The sequence below is a fragment of the Hemicordylus capensis genome, chromosome 17 (assembly GCF_027244095.1).
Source record: "Hemicordylus capensis ecotype Gifberg chromosome 17, rHemCap1.1.pri, whole genome shotgun sequence".
Classification (NCBI taxonomy): Eukaryota; Metazoa; Chordata; class Lepidosauria; order Squamata; family Cordylidae; genus Hemicordylus; species Hemicordylus capensis.
In genome coordinates this window covers 12,938,843-12,957,066 of record NC_069673.1, presented here as the reverse complement: position 1 = coordinate 12,957,066, position 18,224 = coordinate 12,938,843, and the positions used below count along the sequence as shown (strand labels likewise).

Below are 18,224 nucleotides of genomic sequence, written 5' to 3'. Positions count from 1 at the left end.
TTTTTTTTCTTTTTCCCTTTCCATTTTCCCTCTCCTGAACCTTGCCACCCTGGTTCCGGCGTCGAGGCTGTAAAGGAAGATGGAAAGCCAAGTTACCTCAGAATGATCACTATCATTAACATTCGCGGGGGGTTCACTCATCATTCCTGACTGCACAGACATGGCAGCCGCTATGAAGCGTCCACAGGTGTAGCGCGATGATACATATTACATTGTGCCACAATGGATTTATGTATTCTGTAACAAAAGAAAAGTGTAATGAAAAAATACAGAAGGTAATCCTTTATTCCTCCGCCGCGCAATTTATCAGTAATGCCGGCGGATGATAAGTGCCAGGGATTTTCCTTTGCTTGATTTAACCTTGTCACCCAGGTATGTTTTCGTAAAATGATGGGGAGGGGAAGAGGGTTAGGGGGAAGCCAGCCGGAGGGGGCTCTCCTCGCACAATCCGTCGGTTGGCTTCTTTAAACCAAGCAAAATGAGGTTAATTGGTGAGGCAGTTCTCCTCAGTTGAGGTGGCTCGGGAGTGAGGAGAGGAAAATTTGTCTCCCTCGTGAGGCTCAAACTCAAAGGTGCCCAACAGAGTTAGTGGTGGCGAGTTCAGGACTGACATACAGCATGGGCACCCCACAGTGTGTTGGGAATTAACAGTGCAACTCTTTTTAATTTAATTTAATTTAATTTAATTTTATTTTATTTTATTTTATTACACTTAGATCCCGCTCTTCCTCTGAGGATATGTTTATGGATATGTACATGGATATGTTTATCCTCACAACAACCCTGTGAGGTAGGTTAGGCGGAGAGCTACGTGACTGGCCCAGAGTCACCCAGTGAGTTTCATGGTTGAGTGGGCATTGGAACCCGAGTCTTCCCGGTCCTACTCCAACACTCTAACCACTTGCCACAAGATGGGACGATGGCCATTGACCCTAAGACATGGTTGGTCAAGTTCAAGGAGCTATGAGGCAAGATAAAAGGAACTTCCATGTATGAAGGTAGTATACCTTTGAGTGATATAGAGAAGGAGGTTATGTCCTTTGTGACCTGCTTGTGCATGGCCAGAGGCACTTAATATTTATTATTATTTTTATAAATATTTATTACTTAATAAATATTTATTAAGTGCCTAGTGTGCAAAGTTTTTACAAAAATCAGCACGCTAAGATGCACAATTAAGGCAGACTGGATTTGCTGGGAAGTTTGCCCCCCTCTGATATTGATGGAAACTCCCATCAACCATCAGGTGTCTGCCTGGAGCGGAAGGCCAAAGAGAGATGTGGTAGGAACATAGGAAGCTGCCATATACTGAGTCAGACCATTGGTCTATCTAGCTCAGTATTGTCTTCACAGACCAGCAGCGGCTTCTCCAAGGTTGCAGGCAGGACTCTCCGCCCTATCTTGGAGATGCTGCCAGGAAGGGAATTTGGAACCTTCTGCTCTTCCCAGAGCGGCTCCATCCCCTGTGGGGAAGATCTTACAGTGCTCACACAGGTATCCCATTTAAATGCAAACCTTGCTTGGCAAAGGGGACTGTTCATGCTTGCTCCCCCAAGATGTGTCTGAAAATCGGAGGACGCAGCAGCATGACCCACAAGAGGCATCGAAGCCTTCTGAAGTAAGAGGCGCAGCGTAAACCAGCGAGCAAAGTTGCAGAGAAGGCTCCGAGAGGCAGAGAGAGCGAGAGAGATGGAAAGATCCAACTGGAGAGATCACGACCAGACGACAGGAAGGAGGCGCTCCCAAAATGCTGGGGCCCTCGAGCCGCTGACGTCTTTCCAGATTAAAAACTGAGCCCCTTGGCTTTTACCCAGCATGCTTCAGGAAACAGGCACAGACAGCCGAGTTCTAGGGCCGCCGTCTTCCAGCAAACACCCCACACACATTCTCCCCCCACCCCACCCTAAGCTTGGCCCTGGTTGTCAACCCTCAACTCCTGATGATTGACGCCACGGCCCGGCCTGGCCCATCTCCAGAACAAACATCCCGGCGTTTACAATTCCAGGCTGCACTTTCTATCCCCAGCCCCTGCCAAGGCCTCACTTACCAAATCGTTCCACTAAATATAGTCAAAAGGCCAGGCACTCTCCCCCTCCTCTGCCCCCCTCCCAGCCCGCGGTCCCCCCCCCCCTTTCTCTGTTTTTCTTCTTTTGCTTTGATCAGTAAAATAAACGTTTAAAGATTGGTTCTGGGATGCCCTCCAGGTTCTGAGGTAAAGGATGGCCAGGGTTCAGCCATGATTCAGTAACGGAACACTCGTAGCAATTAACTTGACAGTTCTCAGGCTGCGGAGCGCACGGACGCCAAGCCCAGCCAAGTTAAAGTTTTATTCCCTCTCCGACGTTTTTCTTTTTCTTTTAAGGGGCTGTTTTTCTTTGGCCGGGGGGGAAGCTGGAGCCCCCGGGAGAGAAAGAGGTCCTCTTTGCAAAATCTTTGCAGTGCCAAGTGGGAACGTCGTCGTCTCGTTTGTGATTGTATGGCCAAGGTCCTCTCTCTCCTCTTGGCCTGCAGACTCGTTCCTTGAGGGGCCAGCTTTATAGAACTGGTGGGAGCCAAGCTGAAAAGCCTCTTCTGGACTATACCGCTTCAGGCTGATGGAGGGGCCACATGTTCCAAATGCTTCCCCCCGCGGAGAGCCCCACCCCACGTAGACATAGCAAAAAGTAGCATATTGGGAAGGCCAAGGTCAACCCTTCTTCTATGCTAGATATGGACCTGCCGGGCATTTCTTTCTAGACGGGGAGAGATTCAGCTGCATGACAGCCTCCCCCCGCAACCTGTAGTGGTCCAGTCCAGGAGAAGCTGTGCCATTACATTGTGTTGGCTCAGGTTCCCTGCCACGCTAGCTAGCTTTGACAGTTTAAAAGGAAAACCGACAGATTCCGAGAGGGCAATAACTACAGCTCCTTGCCATGATTGCTAAATTGAGCTTCCATATTCAGTGGTTGCAGATACCTGTTTCTGGAAGACAGTGGGAAAAGAGGAGCCTCCTGTTTGCACAATATGTTTTTGGGTTCCCTAAAGCCTCTGCTTGGCCCACAGGAATCTGGATTCTGGACTAGATAAACCATTTGGATTTGTTTAAAATGGGATTAGGACAGGTTCCTTTTGAGAAGGAGAAAAGGGGCAGTGAGTAATAGCTCAGATAACTATATGGAGCCTCCATTGTCAGGAACAGTCTGCCTCAGAGTACCATCTACTAGGGACAGATAAGAGAGGGCTGTTGTCTTCAGGTTGTTCTCGTGGCCTTCCCAGAGGCATCTGGTTGGCCACATTTGGAGTGGAGCAGTAAGAATAAAATAATAAACTCGATTTGTTAGCTGCCCCATAACAAGTTGTGCTCTGGGCGGCTCACAGCACAGCCTTAAAACATCAAGTAGAAACACATAACACATGAAATCGCAACACACATACACAATACAAAACCATTTTAAAACTTTTTAAAAGTCAGTTTTAAAAATCAAATCTAAAAATCAAAATTTAAAAGGGCCAGAGTGAACAAAAAGGTCTTCAACTGGCATCTAAAAGAACAAAATGATGAAGCCAGTCGAACCTCACTGGGGAGGCTATTCCATAAATGGGGTGCAACCACTGAGAAAGCCCTCTCCCTAGTAGTTGGTGTATCAGCCAAAGCGGATAAAATGTGCTCTGAGCCAAAGAGGCCACTTGAGCCTCTAGCGACCGTGTTGGATTGATGAGCACCCACAAGCTGCGAACCTGGTTCTTCGGCGGGAGTGCAACCCCATCTAGAACAGGCAGTCTAGAAGCTGCCATCTACTGAGTCCATCTAGCTCAGGACTGTCTACACTGACTGGCAGCAACTCTCCAAGGTTTCAGGCAGACGTCTCTCCCAGAACTACCTGGAGATGCTGCCAGGGACTGAACCTGGGACCTTCTGCATGCAAAGCAGATGCTTGATCACTGAAAGATGCTGGACCTTTAGTCTGATCCCGCAGGGCTCTTCCTAGCTTCTTATGACCCTATAAACTCACCCTGGCTCTTCAAACAGTACATTAGTCAAGCCCAGTCAAAGTTGTCTCTGCCTTTTGGCTTCAGCGGCTCTCCAAAAGCCGTTTAGAGCAGCAAAGAAATGAACAGATCTGTGGCCGTTTCAGAACGAGCGTGGCTTTTTCCTCGCCTTGGGGTCACCTCTCTTTTTATTTTACCTTGGCGTCTCTCCTCCCGCCCCACTCCCTGTATTTTCTCTTTGGCTTCCCTCCTGTATTTTTCCAACTCATTTTCTTAACGTTTACTTTGGAGCATCGCCAAGGGCGGCGTGGTACGCCACCATGTACTGTACAGCCCGAGTCCACCGACCTCGCCGTGGTGAGCTGTCTTCGGCCTCCGAGAGCGGTTGAGACCGCTCTGCCCTCACTCTGTGCCAAAAATAACTGCAGTTCGTTCCATGCAAATTCAGCGTTTGGTCGGGGAGACAGGGCCTGGCCGGTAGCCATCCACTCTGTGGGGATGCAAGTTCAGGCAAAACCACAAAGTGTCCATCGCCTTTCCGGTGGCAGTGCCAACATCTTGCCTTTTTAACCAATTAAGTTTGTGTGGTAAGTTTGCCTTTTAACCAGGTGCCCGGCCCCCACCCAAAAAAGGTCTAATGCCATAAGTGTGCCTTTTAACCCTTTTAAAAAATAAAATAAAATGTGTGCCCTCTTCCTCTGTTTTTAGAAAGCGTGGGAAATCTTGGCTTTTTTTTTACCCAGGCTTGTATATGATTGTTCCTCTTCCTGCTGCTTTGTATCTTTTTTTGGTTATATTGCCCTTCTTTTAAAATCTTTTAATGAGATCTGTCCTTTTATATTCTAGCTGATTGTGTACATTTTGTAGTCTGGTTCTAACTTCCATGTGCACCGCCTTGAGATGGTTTTAATGAAAGGCGGTGTAGACATTTAACGGTGAATAAAAAATAAATAAGATGCTAAAAGGTTTTAAAAAAAAAAAAAGGTTTTATGCACCGTGGCCAGAAGTCCAAGAATCTGAGATAGCGAGAGGTGTTGTGATGGGCAAAATGCGCACACACACACACACCCTGCCACTGGTTTGATTCAGGACTGGGGCTTGGCCAAACAAGCCATTTCTTCCCCCGGATAGGAAAATGCTTCAGGGTGTTTGTGAGCTCCATTTGACCCCATTTGGATCCTCTTCCAGTTTTCCTCACCAGCCTGGCAGCAGCAGTTAACTCCAGCAACCAGGCCATGCTAAAGTCCTCGCTTGACCTGTTCTAACTTTAATACAGCAGCGTCTCAGGTGCCAGAACCCTTTGATCATGCAGTTTTTCTCACAGTGCCCAAGTCCTTAGTGTGGACATCAGGTGCCCTGGGAAAGCTGAATTTCCCAAGGCCTCTGGCAGCTGGGATACTGCTGGAATGGGGGAAACTACCGCTTGGGATGCTGCTGTAACAGAATCCCGACAAGTGCCAGGGAGGAAGGGGAACCTCCTGCAAGGCTTCACAGCCCTAGGGTTGCTGTCTTCCGGCTTTCCAAATCCGGGCGCCCAATTTGCATATGATGTCATGGGGGCTAAGCAATCGGGATGAGGTGCTTAAAATCCGGGTGAAACCTGGAATTTTGGGAGGCATGGCAAACCTCACTTGGACCATCATGGTTGCCTTGGGGTTGCCAACATTGGTTTTCCAATCCATGCAGTGATGGACACTGACCACACCCCTAACGTCCCCGTGTTCTGACGCTATCCAGAGCATAGACAAGCTTAGGATTCCATCGGAATTACCTCCTCCCCGTCCCTCTGCAGTGGGGAGGTGGCATGCCCATAGCAATTGCTTTCTGTAGTGAAACCACCTTTCCAGATCCTCATGAAATCCCAAGTGCAGATCTGCCAGCAGGATTCGAACTCCAAGGAGAGCCAGCCTTTTCCAGCTGAGCTCCCTGCAGGAAGGGTTTCTCCTGGCACAAGGCCTTTCTGCCGTCGAAGGTGTTGAGCTGAATCTGCAGCTCTCTGCCCGACCTGAATGCGTTCAAGAATGAGATTCTGTTCCTTCTTTCTCTCCTCGAAACAACCCAATGGGCTGGAGGACGGTCCTTTGACTGTGTCTGCCGTGAACTGCCCTCTGGTGACCGTTTGCAATAACATGGTGGTGTCTTTGCACGTGTGGTGGGCGTGTATCACATTCTCTCTCCCTCTCTCCGCCTTGCAGAAATGCTGTGCATGGGTTCTCGCTGATCCAGGTGGACAGTATGAAGGTGACCATGAAGGACATCTTGCAGAAGGCTTTGAAGCGGAGAAAAGGATCCCAGCGGGGCACAGGTGGGGACTCTTATTACGCTCGTTCGTCAAGGGGCGTTTTCATTATCTGTGTCTTTCCTGACAATCCCGATTGTTTGCTGCGGCCGTAAAAAAGAAATGCTCGTTGGCTTTTTCCCAGTGAGCCGCGCATGGATTTTTTCCCCCTCCTACCCTAGCACATCTACCAGCTGCCGCCAAACTGCACAAGTTGGCACATCCGTTCCTGGTCTTGTATGGCAGAGACGCCAATAATCAGAGTGCCAGCCCGGCCTCGGTGGCAAGATCCCAGTCCCTGATCCTTTTGACCAGGGTGGCACAGCTTTGGCCCTCTGGCTCTTGCCGGACTACAACTCCCATCATCCCCAGTGGCCACCCCCCCAAGCAGGGGATGATGGGAGTTGTAGTCCAGCCTCTGCAGGAGGCCCCGCTTTGGAGTATTGCTCTGACATCCTTTGGTCCGCAGCCATTTGGAAATGTGAAAGAGCCTTCAGTTTTCGGCGTTTTAATGTACGTTTTTTACATTTACGACGCCGTCGTTGTCCTCCCAAATGGTGCATGCGCAAAACCTCATGGTAATTATTTGGAAGCCAGTTGCATTACTAGCCGTAGACCGGAAGCCTGTTCCGGGTGCAACGTTTCCCCCTCTGCAACTCTAAGGTAGGGAAAGGCAGAGAGGGGTTTTATTTGAAGAAGCCGTCGGCCTCATGTGGCGCCGGAGACCTGCGTTTTGGCCGTTCTGGGAATTAGGAAGTCCTCCGCCAAAGAACTCGCGGCCTCCTTATGCGTGGACATTGGTGCCGGAGCCTGTAATTCCGAACACGTGTCCTCGCGGGCAGCTGAAACTATTGCGGCCCTGAGGGGAGGTGCGAAATGTCGCCGCCCCACATGCCGGGTGGAGGCCACACCCCTTCCGAAACCGGCCCTTGCAAGCTTGGGAAGTGGCATGTGGGCAGGGAGGAGGGAAGGTTGCCTCTCCTCTCCTCCTTGCAAAGCAAGGGGCCAGTCGGTCCCGAAGAGCTGCCCCAGTGGTGATGGAGAGGGGCATCTTGCCACCCCAGTGGTCTGCCGCCTGAAGCAACTGCCTCACCTGGCCTCATGGAAAGGCCGCCCCTGTGTGTGTGTGTGTGTGTGTGTGTGTGTGTGTGTGCACCCATACTCCCAGTGAGGCGTTTCCTCTGCACAAGATTCACAGACCCTGGGCACACAGGCCTCAGGAGGATGGGGAGGGGCTTCAGAGCACCCTGTTCCTCCTCCATCTGCCAGGGAGACAGAATGCCTTGCTCCTCCCAGGGTCTCTGCAGAGCGGATGGACCTGCTAGTTCCTGGCAACAGCTTGTTGGGCCATTCTGGCCCAGTCAAGGGCGGCCATCTTCCCAGCTTCCTCACCCTCCCCTGCCTCCCAGCATGGTTGCCATTGGCTTTGTGCACAGCCGGGCTATCCCGGCTGTTGATCTCCTTGCCTCCCGGTCAGGTGAGTGCCCTGCCCTGCTGGGCGCTGGGGAAGAGTCCCGACACCCAGGTTTAGCGGCCTCCTCGCAACCAGTTCCTCCAACACCTTCATTTCTTGCACTTTCCAATCAAAGGGCAGAGCCGGTTTGAGCCAAAGGCGGCGCCACTTTTGCCTATCTTGCACTCTCCCGTTTCCCGCGCAGCGTCACTACCATTGCAGAGCGATGCCCTAAGACATAAGGATTTGATCCGGGGCATGCGGAACCTGGGAGTTCTATTGAAGCCGCAGTAAGACTCTCGTCTGAATCAACATTGCATATTTGGGCTGGTCAGTAAAAAGTTGTGCTCCTTGTGAAACCCCCTTTCGGGCTTCCGAAATTGGAAGAGCGGATTCCGTTAACCTCTGGGATTCTCTGCCACAGGATGTGGTGATGGCCACGACCTTGGATGGCCTGAAACGGGGCTTAGACAAATTCACAGAGGACAGGCCTATCAATGGATACTAGTCTGGGGCTCTAGGCCACCTCCAGCCTGAGAGGCAAGATGCTTCTCAATACCGGTTGCAGGGGAGCAACAGCAGGAGAGAGGGCATGTTCTCACCCTCTTGCCTGTGGGCTTCTTGAAGGCATCTGATGGGCCACTGTATGAAACAGGATGCTGGACTAGATAGGCCTGATCCAGCAGGGCTGTCCCTGTGTTCATAAGTCTCCCAATGAAAGCTTGCACACATCCACGCTTCCACCCTAGGAAGGCTGTCTAGGATGCCCCTGTCTTTCGAACCCTGCAAGGAAGCTCCCAGAGTTCTAGCCTTGAGTCGCAGATGGGCCCTCCTCGCCGGTCTGCGCTTTCCGTCCACGTTAGGCGCCCTGTCCTTAAAGCCTCGAGGCTGAGAAAATCGCTTCCAGCATCGAGAAATAATTGTGGTGAGAAATGGTGCGGGGTCCTGTCTCACCACAAAGAACTTTAATATAAACCTATCTATAGACTAGTTCGAGATAAGCATCTTGTCTTTGTTAAATGAATGAAACGCTCCTTCTCTCTCTCTCTCTCTCTCTCTCTCTCTCTCTCTCTCTCTCTCCTCACCTCCCCGCTTTAGTTTTAACAGTGTTGGGGGGAGGATGGGAAGACACATAATTCCCCACCCCAGGTTCTATTTAGAAAAAGTACTTGAATGCCATTCTCTCTCTCTCTCTCTCTCTCTCTCTCTCTCTCTCTCTCTCTCTCTCTCTCTCTCTCTCTCTCCTGCTTCTTCTTCAAACGAGTCTATAATCTGTCACGGATTTAATTAGCTATCTTCAGATGAAGGCTGAAGTTTTAATAAAAGTTAGAAGAGATAACGCAGCGAAGGACACGGCTGAGCTGTCTCAAGGCCATATTCCCAGGGAACGATAAGAGCGGTAAAAAATGGCAGTGGAGAGCAATTGAATGAAGCAGTGAAAATCTGATTCTCGTAAAGAGAGAGAGCGAGAGAGAGAGAACGGGGCTGGTAGGGGTGGCCGCCGCGGAGAACCTGCTAGCGTCGGCAAGCGATTTGGCCCCGTGCCAGGCGCCATCCTTCACCCGGGGCTTCTGGCGGCTCCGTCCAGATGTGCCAGCCGCACGTTCCGGCCCGTGCCAGCTGACTGCTCCGTTTGATAACCGGCTCTCCGGATGCCCATCGCTGGCCGCAGAGATAGAATTAGATGATGATGATCTTCCCACAAGTTGCGAGAGCGAAACAAAGCGCATAAATCTTGATTTCAGCGCAGCGTGAGAAGTCTTTATCCATCATCACTCATAATGAACAAGTCGTTAGCCGCGATGAATGGGGTGCCGCTTTTTTCTCTCCCCCCACCCACCATCACCACCCCGCCACCGTCAACACCTTCTCCCACCCCACCCACCCCTTTTGTTCACAATTGCCTTTTGTTGTTGTTGTTGTTGTTGTTCCGGGTGACTTTGATACGTTTCCTGGGGGTCAAACGTCTCTCCTTGCAAAAAGTGTTTGCTTAGCGTCAGCTGTTCGAGCCACCCTCTTGCCGGCCCCAGGAGAAGCCGTGCAGCATCTGAGCTCTGCTTCTCTCCGGGCGCTTCTGGAGCTGGTCGACTTGACAGGACGGCTCTTGATTTCCAGAAGAAAGATTCTCTTTTGGGGGGAACATGACGCTGAGACCACTGGGGCCTGAGCGGCCAATTTCACTGCCGCCAAAATCAGAGCCTGGCATGATATTGGGAGGAGAGCTGGTCTTGCAGCAGCGAGCTTGGATGGCCCCCTTTGCTAAGCAGGGTCTACCTTGGTTTGGATTTGGATGGGTGACGGCATGTGAGCGCTGTAAGATAAGGGATGGGGCCATAGCTGAGCGGAAGAGCACTTGCTGGCTTAGAGAAGGTCACGGGTTCCGTCCCTGGCAGCATCTCCAGGTAGGGGTGGGAAAGACTCCTGCCTGCAACCTTGGAGTGCCACTCAGCGGACCAATGGTCCGACTCAATATAAGGCAGCTTTCTGTGTTCCTAGCACCGGGTCCGTTGCCCACGGTGCGATCTTGCCTTTGAGCATCTAGCTCAATATTGCCTATTCTAAGGAGTGTGTGTGTACACACACACACACATATACATATACACACAGACTGATGCCATAGCCTTCTTCCTCTCTCTCCTCTCAAAGTTACTTTTTCTGAATCAGTGACCTTCTCAGCCTCTCCCTTCCCGACTTTTGTGCAGAAATGCCGTTCCGGCCCTTGTTGCCTCCAACCTTTCCCGACCTCCTCAAGCATGAGCTTAGCAGTGACAGATAGAGTTGGTAGTGACAAATGAACCTTGGGATTCCGCTCTGAAATTCCCTACTGCCGTGGCAGCTAAGCACACCCTTCTGTCGCTGCCACGGGAGGAGGGGCCAAGATGGCGGCAGGGCAGCGGCCTCTTTCCGTTTCTCTGTTTAATATTTTTATTTTATTTATTTCATATACCGCCTGACTCCAAAGGCGCTAGGCGGTTGACAAATATTAATATTGGTTATATTTTTATGTTATATTAATATTTGTAATAATATTAATATTACTGCCTGGAGTTGATTTTTCTTCCTAGCCTTTCTCTATTTTATTTTCATTCTTTTCGTTCCTTTGCGTGGATTTGCTGGCAGTGCTGGCGAGATTTTTTTCCCCCCTTCGATCGCCCCACCCCATTTTGAATCAAAACCTTGCTGTAGGCTTCTCAGCCCTGCTTTGATTCAATATAGGGGGTGGGGGAAGAAAGCGGGTCAGAACAAGCCCGGGATTGCAGGTGCCGTCAAAATCACAGAGACAACTACGGATCGATGATCTTCTATCTCTCAAAGAAACTGTAAGTGATTTGTCTGCCTTCCGCCGTCTGCTCTCCTTGTGGCGGGACAGGAGAAATGCTGTCCATTTCTACCGAGCGAGAATTGTCTGCATCTAACCAGCATCCAGTTGAACATCAGACAGAAGTCTAATTTGGAAGCAGTCTTGTAGTGCTTGTTTTGGATATGTGGCACTGGAGAGAAACAGAAAAGGAGCATATCTCATGGATTCACAATACACAATCAAAATACAGCACGAATCCAAAGATATGTGTGATACGATTCTGATTGTGCATGGAGCTTTAATAGTATTATATATAAAGATGGGTTCAGTACTCAAAAATAATACCATAGTATACCAGCAAGCATCCACCTATACCCAAAATTGCCACATTAACATTAAAGTCCATTTAAGGAGTACTTCCAGTAGTGCAAAATGGGTTTCATATCACGTTCACGAATCGGACGCAATCAAATGTGATCGGATGAGACCAGATCTTTCCTCAAAAGGACAAGACGAAAATTCTCACGAGAAGAAGTCATGGCAGTCACCTGAAACTTGCAGTTTGTTCCTTTAAGGAAGTTAGACCATCCATTCTTTAGAGGAACTAGATGTGTTTCAACCATGAGCTGGTCTTCCACAGTGGCTTAGGTTAAAGCAGGCGTTCCCGATAGGTGGTACTCCAGCTCAACTACAACTACAACTGAGACCTTGGGTTAGGGTGGTATAAAAATGCACTAAATAAATAAATAAAATAAACTCCCACCATCCCCGGCTACAATTTATGGTAGCTGGGGGTGTTGGGAGTTGTAGTTCAGCAGCAACGAGAATACCACTGGTTGGGAACCCCTGTGTTAATGAATATCGGTCTCCCAATAATAAATCCAGTGTCACATAGGAATCAAGAGTCACTTCTCATCGAGGACCCACAATCCAAGCAACAAAGAGCAAGTTGATCTCCAAGATAGGACGGAGAGAGATTCCTGCCTGCAGCCTTGGAGAAGCCGCTGCCAGTCTGTGTAGACAATACTGAGCTAGATGGACCAAGGGTCTTATATGGCAGCTTCCTATGTTCCTATGATCTCACCTCTCCAAGATATGTCGCAGGGAACTGCATGGCGAGCACAATTGGACTGAGGCAGAGAACTGAGACAGATCCGCAAAAGAGTCATCTTGAGGCAGGCCACAGTCTGCGATGAGAAATCTGCCTATGGGGCAGCTGGAGCGAGCTCAGAAGCAGAGGCCGTGGGATTAGGAAGGGAGATCGCAGAGAAATGGGCCGGCCAGTTTGAAAAAGAGCAGATGCGGAGAGTGGAGGGACAACGGTTGCAAACATTTCTCAGCAAAAGTTCTCAAAGCGGTTTGCTTAGAGACATTAGGAGAGGAGAGCTGGTCTTGTGGCAGCAAGCATGACTTGTCCCCTTAGCTAAGCAAGGTCCACCCTGGTTGCATTTGAATGGGAGACTAGAAGTGCGAGAACTGGAAGATGCTCACACCCTTAGGGGATGGAGCCTCTCTGGGAAGAGCATCTAGGTTCCCACTTCCCTCCCTGGAAGCATATCCAAGATGGGGCTGAGAGAGATTCCTGCCTGCAACCTTGGAGAAGCCGCTGCCAGTCTGGGTGGACAGCACTGAGCTAGATGGACCAATGGTCTGACTCAGTATATGGCAGCTTCGGATGTTCCTGTAGATAACCCGCAAGATGGCTCCCTGTCCCGAAAGGGCTTGCTGTCTAAATAACCACCAAGGTAGGAACCAGAAACTGCCCCGTGCTGGAGGCGAGTTGGGCCAGCTACTCTCCCCTGCTAAAGAGAAGCGAATCGCCACGTTAGAAAGACGCCTCTTGGCTCCGTTTGCAGGGGTTGCGGAGGTTAGCGAGCAGGCCAGTAAGAAGCGGAAGTGCAGGCGGGCGGAATGGGAGGAAGAGCTAGAAGCATTTCTAGCCAGAAGAGCTAGAAGCTAGAAGAGCTAGAAGCTAGACGAGCTAGAAGCCAGAAGAGCCAGAAGCATTTCTAGCCAGACCAAGGGCGGGAGGAAATGACCTTACAACCTTGGCGAGTGAGACGGACTGCACCTGGGACAATGGTCCATCAGACACACACCCCTTCCCCTCTGTGGTCTTCAGTGGCTTACCCAAAGGGGCAGCTTGGCGGTCTTGTCCCCCTGATCCGGCTACGTTGAGACATAGTCAAGGGCCCACTGCCCCAGGCCACTGGAAAGGCCTGCACGCAGCCCTCATGTTGGGTGGAACCTGTCGGCCGGGAAAGGGCCAGGAGCAGACGGGTTCCAAGTGGCGTTGGCGAAAAATGACTGCAGCTGAGTAAGTCTTTGCTTTGCAGTTTATAAGATGTATTATTGCATCTGGGCGGGGGGGCTGCTGCGAGGGAGTCAATAAATGGGCGTGCAAATGGATAATGACCTTTTTTCATGGAAAACGCGAGGAGCGTGATGGAAAATCATTTTGATTCTATTGGAATGGATCTTTCTCAAGTCCGCCATTCATCACGCTCCCGTCGCTGCCGAAACGTGTTTGAATGGGCCGAGAATTGAAACGAAGTGGAGGCCCTCTTCAAGTAGTGCCAAGAGGAGAAGCCCCAAGGGTGGCTTCTGAAGCCTCTGAGGAACAGTTAAGAAGCTGCCACCGACTGAGTCAGACCCTTGGTCTGTCTAACTCAGGGTTGTCCACTCTGACTGGCAGCAGCTCTCCAAAGTTTCAGGCTGGAGTCTCTCCCAACCCTGCCTGGAGATGCTGCCAGGGAGGGAACCGGGAGCCTTCTGCGTGTTAAGCCAACGCTCTCCCACTGAGCTTCCCATTCCCAGTTAGAAAATGCACGCTGCACCCTCATTCATGAAAGCTATAGAAGGGATTTTTCTGTTTCCTAGTCCAACCTCTGCCTGTCCTGATGGGATCTTTCATGCAGTTGGCAACATACACGTTCCCAGCACGGGTTCTATAATAGATAGATTTTTATCTGCTAACTGGGCAAAGAGGCACCTTTTTAACATGGTGATTCTCTTTATTGAGCAGGGGGAGAGTAACTGGCCTTATCCACCCCCAGCACAGGACCTCCAGTGACTGTTGCTGGGGTCTATCCTATGTTTCTTCTTCGACTGTGAGCCCTTCGGGGTCAGGGATCCAACTTATTTATCTTATTTGTTTATTTGTTATTTCTCTATGTAAGCCGCTTTGGAAACTTTTGTTGAAAAGCGATACAGTATATAAATATTTGTTGATTGTTTGTTTGCATTCGTCACTTGACCATAGCAAAAACTGATAAAAATACACAGCATAGGGGCAGAAGGTCATTCAATCCAAGAGGCCGTAGCAACAATAAAAATAACCCATTTTTTAAAACGGCAATTAAACATAGCTGCAACTGTCACCATTGATCTACAGTAAGAACCAGTCAGGAAAACACGGACTATAGAAGTGAAACAATGTCCTATGGATCCAAGCAGATGGAAATAAAGAGTTAAAAATCGATAGAAACACAAAAACGAATAAAACTGTAGAGCCCTATAGTAAAACAGGGACTTAAATTTCAGAATCCCTCCAGGGATCTCTGAAAACCCCGGGTCCTTCTCCAACTCAGGGGCATGGTGGAGAAATCCCAGGAGCAATAATATTCTGTTGCATTTGGATTGTGTTGCTTGAACATACCAAATGCTTCCCAGAGATGATCCGGGTGCCATCCTTAACGACAGCGTTGTGAGGCAGGTGATCGGAACATAGGAAGCTGCCATATACTGAGTCAGACCCTTGGTCCATCTAGCTCAGTATTGCCTTCACAGACTGGCAGTGGCTTCTCCAAGGTTGCAGGCAGGAATCTCTCTCCGTCCTATCTTGGAGATCAACTTGCTCTTTGTTGGATGGATGGATGGATAAGGCCCTGCTAACTTTTCAGCTGACGATTCCTTTGTATGCAACAGGGGCGAGCGAGTGTCCCTGTTCGAATCCAGCACAGCTGCCTTCCGGTAGCTGTTGCTGGCGTCTGCTCCGTGCCTCTCTTTAGGTGGCGAATCCTCTGAGGCCAGGGAACCTTCTTTGTGCCAGTTAGCTTGTTTTTCTAGGTGAACAATTTTGAGAACTTTCTGGCTGAAAAGCAGTATATCGGTAGTAATAAATATGATGGTTGCCTGTCCCAAAAGGGCTTGCAATCCAATAATAGGAATAATTAATTAATAATAATAATAAATATTTATTAATAATTATTAATGATTAATACTCGTTGTTATATAAAAACTTAGTCAGCTGCCCCATAACAAATTGTTCTCTGGGCAGCTCACAACAAGTGCATCCCGTTAAAACATGTAACACAAAGCAAACAGATTACAATAGAAGCCACAAAATATATATGAAACATTTTGAAACTTTTTTTTATTTTTTTAAAGCCTGCGTGAACAGAAAGGTCTTCATCTGGCATTTAAAAGAACAATGTAACGACGCCAGGCGAGCCTCACTAGGGAGGCTCTGCCGGAGATGGGGTGCCACCACCGAAAAGGCCCTCTCCCTAGTAGAAACTCGCCTCTCCTCATTTGGCAGGGGCCCTGGAGATGCCCTTAAGTTCTGAGCCAGGACATATGGGATGAGGCACGTTCTCTAGTGACCTGGTCCCAGATCGTTTAAAAAGAAACATAGGGTAGAGACCACCAGCAGCCACTGGAGGGCTGCTGTGCTGGGGTTGGATAGGGCCAGTTGCTCTCCCCGGGCTAAAGGTAACTTTCAAAGATGCCTCGTTATTCAGTTATGAGAGTGTCCTAGAAAGCCTTCTTAACCTCGCAGGATATCTGCACCCCTAAAATATGAAGATGGGGAGGCCGTTTCATCCCCGGCCCACATCGTGATCCCGGCGCTCAGAACACCGACTGGTCCCACTGTGAGAAGTCACACGCTAACCCCAGTCCAGGCGGCTTTCGCGGCTGAAAAGGTGACCGCTGGCACCTTGACCTGGGCCTCGGAGGTCCGAAGCCATCGCGGCCGCTGCGAGTGGCTTCGTAAAGGACGCGGGTTATTTTCAAGAATGCTCCTTTCGTGGGCAGGGCGGCGGCGAACGACAGTTCCGCAGAGGACAGCAGCAGGGGGTTAATGGTGATACTGTATCATTTCCCTGTCACATCCCCAAACAGGGATCTGGAAGAAGTTTCTGTGGATGTTAGCAAGATTTTTAGGGCGGGGGGAACCTGGGGCGGGGGGCGGGGGGGGGGCGAGAGGGAGCCAGTAACAAACAGGCGTTGTCACAGAAAGGGGATGATAAATCTGCGGAGGAAATAGTCGAGGCAGATGTTTAATTAGTTGAAGTCAAGCTGGATAAATCAGGAGATGCCTATGGAGATCGGTGGGGTGGTTTTGTGTGTGTGTGTGTGTGTGTGTGTGTGTGTGTTTTGGTCCTCTTTTTTTGTTGTTGTTCTCTCTGTCTCTGCGTTCACCTCGCCGTCGCCCCCTTCAAGCCAATCTCGCTCGCTCTCCTGCTCTCTCGCTCTCTTTATTTTTTGTGTTTATTTTCCCCCCTCCCCATTCTTCTTGCCACGGGAGAGGCAACTGCAATTGCTCTTCTCATAATGGATTTCCCCCAACGTGCGTTCATAAAATAGGGAGACGTAATGGATGTTTTCTTATGGTAATGAAAAATAACGAAGCGCCGTACTTTATCTTCTGTATAGTTAACCTCTTGCGTGCGCAGCGGCACGCCTGGCAAACGAGAGCCGGGGAGGGAGGAGCGGCGTAGGGCGGAGGGGACGGGGCTGCCGGCGGGGCCTGGCCGCAGCGGAGGCAATCCCGGCCGGCCATGTCCCCTACCACCGGAGGAGGAGAGCTTGGAGCAGTGCCACACGCACACACAGCCACTTGTGAGCTGCCAAGTCAAACGTAGCGCCCCCCCCCCAGGTCCTTGGCAATTCCGCTGTGTTTGCAGGCCCAGGCAGGCAGCAAACGCGGGAGGCTGGACTCCATGTGGAACTGGCGGGCTAGAAACGGCAGTTGTTTTCCCTTTTTTACCAGGAAAAAACCCAGAGGTGTTTTTTTTCCAAGGCGGGGGGAGACTCTGGGTTTTCCCTAGTTTTCCCCCTTTATAATCTTTATTTTTTTCCCGTTATATTTTTAATCATGCCCCTTCTGACTTCAGGATGTGATACCAGGTGACCTGTCACGGGGAGGCAGCAGAGGTGCTCAGCGGATTGGGCTCCTGACTGAATTGACCCAGTTTTCATGGGAATGTCCTTGCTCGAAATCTCGAGGGGGTCTTATCCTTGATTTTCCAAAGGCTGCTTGACCTCGCCAGCCCATTGTTAGGCCCTGAATGGTCTTGTGGGAGCAAGCATGAATTGTCCCCTTTGCTAAGCAGGGCCCACCTTGGTTTGCATTTGGATGGGAGACCTCATGTGAGCGCTAGAAGATATTCTCTTTAGAGGATAGGGCCGTTCTGGGGAGAGCAGCTGCATGCAGAATGTTACAGGTTCACTCCCTGGCATCTCCAGGTGGGCCTGCCTTTAATCCTGGGGAACCCGTTACCAATCCGTGCAAACAGTTCTGAAATTTGTGGACCAATGGTCTGCCTCGCCATAAGGCAGCGTTCTGTTTTCCTATAAAGCTGCTTTCTACTGAGGCAGACCCTTGGTCCATCTAGCTCAGTATTGACTTCACAGACTGGCAGCGGCTTCTCCAAGGTTGCAGCAGGCAGGAGTCTCTCTCAGCCCTCTCTTGGAGATGCTGCCAGGGAGGGAACCTAGAACCTAGATGCTCTTCCCAGAGCGGCCCCATCCCCTAAGAAGGGGAATCTCTTCCAGTGCTCACACTTCTCGTCTCCCATTCAAAAGCAAACCAGGGCAGACCTTGCTTAGCAAAGGGGACAATTCATGCACCTTTTACAATCCGACATTGCCGGAAGGGTATTTAATTTAACTAAAGAGACGGTAGCCATTCCAAGATGAGATGAGATGGAAAGTCCATCCCTTCAAAATACCCGCCTGGCTGCAGCGATGGAGTTTCCAGCTTTCCATTAAGCAAATAGGCCTTTCTCAATCTTTTGAAAGCCTTGGACCTCATCCTGCACTTGTAAAATGGCCCCGTTCAATTTTAATGGTCCTAATAACTTTTCGCTGAAGCAGACTCTCCCTGTGCCCCGCTGGGAGTATTTCGGCTGATGACCTTTCGCTTCCTCCGCTTGAGTCCCCAAGTTGGAGAGTTTCTCATTTCAAAAATGCTAGCGCCTTAGATGAGGTTGGAGGCC

The 18,224-nt window shown here is 50.1% G+C and overlaps 1 protein-coding gene across 1 annotated transcript in view; it reads left to right on the top strand.

The window, feature by feature from the left end:
- Nucleotides 1-18,224, top strand: part of MAPKAP1 (MAPK associated protein 1) — a 112,561-nt gene that overhangs the window by 56,151 nt on the left and 38,186 nt on the right. Inside the window, exon 7 of the mRNA XM_053282117.1 lies at nucleotides 6,165-6,274. Coding sequence (XP_053138092.1) covers nucleotides 6,165-6,274 — 110 coding nt within the window. The remainder of the gene's footprint in view (nucleotides 1-6,164; nucleotides 6,275-18,224) is intronic.